Genomic DNA, 4,871 nt, shown 5'->3' on the forward strand with positions numbered 1-4,871 from the left:
CAGTACATCGGCAGCTACGCTTCCTTATCCCGCGCCTGCGTTTTGGCCAGGATTTTTGGTTGCTCGTGCAGCCATGGGGGTGGAGGTCCCGGTTATGCTGTGTGTGACGTACGTTGCAGACTTGCAGTGACTCCTCTACATTCGTATGCAGTGATTCCTCTACGTTCGCGCCGCTGCACGGAGCAGTGACTCCGGGATTTGTGCGCGTTATCCGTTTGCAAAACAAAAGAGAATAAGTCGAATGTGAGTCTTTGGCAGAAATCGTCATCGGATGCTGGTGCTGGTATCAATGTTTAGGTTTGTTTTCATTCGGATTGATCTGGTTTGTGTGTACTGTTCTTGGAAGGAATGTATCCACAGGAAAAGAGAAGGGAGAAGTGGTACAGTCGTATGGAAGGAGAAGGGAAAAGCGAGGGGAGTGCCTGGCAATGGCGCCACCGCCACAGGGGGAAGGAATATGATGAAACATCGCTTCTTGATCGGACGTATCCTGCGATGGGATCGACAGTTCACGCGCCACCACCACCACCAGTTCGACATGACTTGTGCCATCATCATTCATCAGCAGACACAAAGCAAATGTGCTGATCTGTGAGGGATGAAAAAACGACCATATTTGGAGCTTAATCTCCCTCTCATTTTATGATCCGTGTCCCAGTTCCTCAGCGGTACAAAAGATTAGATTAACTACAAACTAAGCAGAGAACTTATCTACACACAAGTTCCAGTTCTTTCTTACTACATGGCTGGCTGAACCTGAACCTCTGACTGTACATCAGTAGATGCATGTACTACCTACTAGTACAACAAAACAGTACTGCTGCCGCTACTGCTAGTGCTGCACGCCGATCCGGCCGGCCGGCCTGACCCGCCGGAGCGCGCGCCCTGTGAGTCCTGGACCCAGCCTCGCGTTCGTACCGAGCGGATGGATGGAGTGCTTCACAGAGCGTGCGTACGTGCATGCCAGACGCGCGCGTGCCCGCGTAGCCCGGCTCACGGCCGGCCTCCGTCGCCGCTCACCCATGGCCTGATCATGCATCTGGCCCATGCGCGCGTGTGCCCGTCTCCTCATCATGTGCCACGGCCGGTTTCCATCGTCTCCAGATCGCTTCATGTATGTGTGTGTGTGTGTGTGTTCGATCGTGTCCTTTTCGTCGCCATCATCGTGCTTCCGAGCTTCTCATTATCCTCAGCCTCTTGCAGGAGGAGATGAACATGCTGCAAAACCAAACGAACAACCACTCGTTAGTTAGGCTCACTTTCTAGTTTCTAGTGTACGTACGTAAATCCACACCAAAGATGTGAACTGGTATGAGATGGAGGTTTGTGTGCTTACTCCCACGGGACGTCGCCGGCGAGCATGAGGTCGCCGTCCTTGTCCTCGTAGGCCATGGCGAACTGGCCGTTGTCCGGCGAGGAGCCGGAGCAGGAGGAGAAGCAGCCGAAGAGGGCGTCCAGCGCGACCCGCAGCTCCCCGTACCCCCCGTACGTCCGCAGGTCCACCTTGCGCAGGTAGGGCGCCCCGTCCATGCTCACCTTCACGTACAGCCCCCCTCTCTTCCCGGCCTCGCCGGCGACTTTACTCTCCTTCGCCGCCGACGCCGACTGGAACGTGCTCTTCCGGTACGCCCCCACCGGCGGCCACCCAACCACCTGAACCCTGCGCGCACACACCAAAAATTCCATTAGCTACTGTCCCACAGCTACACAACTAGCGCATGCATATGCTAAGCACGCAGGGCGTAGCCTTGTGGTGGCCGGCGCTTACTTGGAAGCCGGCGCGGCGTCGTGGTCGTCGGTCCCGGAGGCCTCGCTGGTGGCCGCCGCCGCCGCCACTGTCGACAACGAGCGCTTCTTCTGCGCGCCGAACGCCGCGTCGCCGCTGCCGGGCGGGCCGAGCCGCAGCTCCGCGTCGATGATCTCCATGGACGGACGTTCGAGCCGGCGAACAAGGTCGCTGGGAAATGAGAAGTGCGTGAGGCTTGGATAGCGTAGCGTGCGGTTGAGGTTGGGGTTGGGGTGTGGGCGTTGCTTCGCTTGGGTTGCGCGGCTGCCCCCGCATATATAGCGCGGGAGGGACGGGGCCGGGTTGGTGATGGCTGGCTGGTGGTTGCGTGCTCCTCGGCTAGCTGCTCTCACACGCTCGCGAGGACAGGGATGGCGCGGTGCGGTGACGGGTGGGCCGGGGGGACAGCGAGGGAGGTGCTGTGTCTGGGCCCCGGCAGACAGGCGGGCCCGCGAGTAATGGACCGGGTCGGGGCAGATTCCCAGCGCTGCCTGGTGGCGGGCCCCCGGCCTGTCTGGCACATGCGGCGGGGCCCGGCGGCCGGTCTGGCGGGGCCGTGCCACACGTACGTACGTGTCGCGCGCGGCTCGGCCAGTCTGGATGGACTCTGGTCTTCACGGTCACGGCGAGCCACGGTCATGCATGTCACGCTCTACGTATAAGTTAACTATTTTTTCAAAAAAAAAACTGTACTAGTACGGGTTACCCGGGTAAGAAAGTGACACTACCACGTACTCCCTTTCGAATTACTCGTCACAGAAATGGATGTATGTTCTAGATACATCCATTTCTGTGACGAGTAATTTGGAACGGAGGAAGTACGTAGTACATATTTTGCTTAATTATTCTTTACATTTTTTCTGTGCGGGTAAAATATGTACAGTATTACTCAACGTACCACTTGAGGATCACAATCAACAAATGTTGAGCTCAACCGCATTAGGAGGGCCAGGCCCTAACCATGCCATGGTTCCACCTTCCGCACGAGCAAAAATAGCTGAACAATGGCTAACCTTATTCCGTGAACGTCTAACATGAGTAATACTAGCTAGTTCTACGGAGTTTTGGGAGTGCGTAGCTTAATCTCTTAGTTCTACTTACTTTGCCTGGTTCAAACGGTTGATGGAGAGACAGCATTAGCTAGCGAGCTGATGATGATGCCGGTCGACGTAGATGCCACGACCCACTTGCTTGGCCGGCCCGACCCGTGACCCGATGAAGCAACGACAACGCGAGGGATACTGTGACGGTCTAGGCAAACATTGTGAGCAGCCACACACGCATATGGATGCATAGCACCGGCCAGCTTTCGTGCGCGCAGGGGTTGCCCAACGGACCCAGACAAGAGGGCGAGCTGGCGAGGCACGCAAGCGAGGCCCATGCAAGTCTCGCCCGTATGCATGCATGCACCGCCAATAATAAACAAACAGACGCATATGCACGCACATCTCGTGCCGCTGCCGTCGACCCGATCCGGTAGGGGGCCGGCCACGCCTTTCCCGCTGGGGCCGCCGGTCGTTGCCTGTCCCCTCCCACCAGCTCGTGATCGCATTCACGACCGCGCCCAACCGGCCAGCTAGCTAGCCACACCACTCACCGAAGCGGGCTCGGCCGATCTGATTCCCTGCCACTGCCTAGCTTGCTTGCATGATTCCGGAAAAATGATCGCATGCAACGTTGTCGCGCAGGGAAGTTACGTACTGTATGTGCGCTAGTGTAAAAGGACAGCTGAATGGAAATAAATAAATACAGTGCATGATTCTGGAGAATCGCATGCGACGTTGCTGCGCATTTTTGTGTGTGTGTGTTAACTAGAGCGATGCTCGTGCGTTGTAAACGGGATATAAATATTCTACTAGTACGTTATCTTGTGATTTACCTGCCAATAATAATGCGGTTGTGTAAATAAATGTTCATCACATTGTAACCATGAATTACTTTATATTTTGATTAGATGTTTGGTAAGTAGATTAAAGTGGAATTGATTCACAAGGTAAGTAAATTAAGGTGATTGATTATCATACATAGAAAGTTGAACGAAGAGATTGACAACTCTAATAACAGAGAATGACAACCCCCGCAACAGATATTGACAGAGCATGACACTCTCAACTGAGCTCAATCCAGCTGTGAACAATAAACAACACTGAAAGTAAACAACACGGTTATCACAAAACTTTGATTCCGGATTACAACACTATAGGTAACGAACCACCACTAACAGCTCATAACGTTAGCTGATAGCCGCTGACCGTGGAGTATTTGCCGATCCATCAGCGAGGACTGTATCATTTAGCAAGCTAAAAACTCAAGGAACATGTATGTGAGAGTTCCACTTTAGCTTCCCTCAACACCAGGCGGGACGAGCAGCCCTATACCACGTGTAGCCACACTCTAGTGTCCTTTTCTACTTAGTTGGAGTTCCGAAGTAATTACGCATATAGAAATCCAAAAAGAAATCGATACGATCCACGTCATAATTCATATTGGATTCCCAAATTTATTAAAGAAAAAAAGGAGCAATCAGAGAATTAGAGAAAAATCTACAAAAGGAAATTAACTCTGTAAACCAGAGATTTAATATTTCTATCGAAAAAGTTAAAGAACCTTATAGATAGCCTAACACTCTTGCAGAATATATAGCTTTCCAATTAAAAAATAGAGTATCATTCCGAAAGGCAATGAAAAAAGCCATTGAATTAACTAAAAAAACAGATATAAGGTGAAAAGAAAGATGAAATGGGAACCTTACGTTCTTTTTAAGTAGTCCAGATTAAAAGAACAGCTGAATAAAAGAAAAAAAATGCACATGCTAGCTAGTTTAGGCCTCTCACCGTTGGTAGTTTCATAAGCTAAGGGCAACCCCAACGTGGTTCATCAAAGACAAAAAACACCAAATGCCTGCGAACACGTTCGGACGAGTCCACGGACAATGGTAGGGGAGTCGGCCATCCAACCATCCCCGCAAAATTTAAAAAAATAATGTTTACAATGTACTTAACGCTAGATGCCTGGCAAACTAATGCAATTTTAAGACTTTTTCTCGAGAGTACGACGATGTTTAGACCAAAATATATTATTTTCC

The 4,871-nt window shown here is 51.7% G+C and overlaps 1 protein-coding gene across 1 annotated transcript; it reads right to left on the reverse strand.

Moving 5' to 3' along the window:
• Nucleotides 1-599: 599 nt before the first annotated feature.
• On the reverse strand, nt 600-2,049 carry LOC125510965 (auxin-responsive protein IAA14-like). Its single transcript, XM_048676250.1, has 3 exons — nt 1,769-2,049; nt 1,337-1,660; nt 600-1,218 (listed from the first exon to the last, which is right to left on the reverse strand). Exons 1-3 carry the CDS (start codon nt 1,924-1,926, stop codon nt 1,161-1,163), a joined length of 540 nt encoding a protein of 179 aa, XP_048532207.1. The 5' UTR covers nt 1,927-2,049; the 3' UTR covers nt 600-1,160.
• Between the last annotated feature and the right edge of the window lie 2,822 nt (nt 2,050-4,871).

Source organism: Triticum urartu, chromosome 5, assembly GCF_003073215.2.
Source record: "Triticum urartu cultivar G1812 chromosome 5, Tu2.1, whole genome shotgun sequence".
In the NCBI taxonomy this organism is placed as follows: domain Eukaryota; kingdom Viridiplantae; phylum Streptophyta; class Magnoliopsida; order Poales; family Poaceae; genus Triticum; species Triticum urartu.

Excerpts from the sequence above, each read along its gene's own strand:
- LOC125510965 (XM_048676250.1), bottom strand. The coding sequence starts at position 1,926 with ATGGAGATCATCGACGCGGAGCTGCGGCTCGGCCCGCCCGGCAGCGGC. Across the intron at positions 1,661-1,768 it reads GACGCCGCGCCGGCTTCCAA|GGTTCAGGTGGTTGGGTGGC; the intron begins GTAAGCGCCGGC and ends GTGTGCGCGCAG. Across the intron at positions 1,219-1,336 it reads GCCGGCGACGTCCCGTGGGA|CATGTTCATCTCCTCCTGCA; the intron begins GTAAGCACACAA and ends TTGGTTTTGCAG.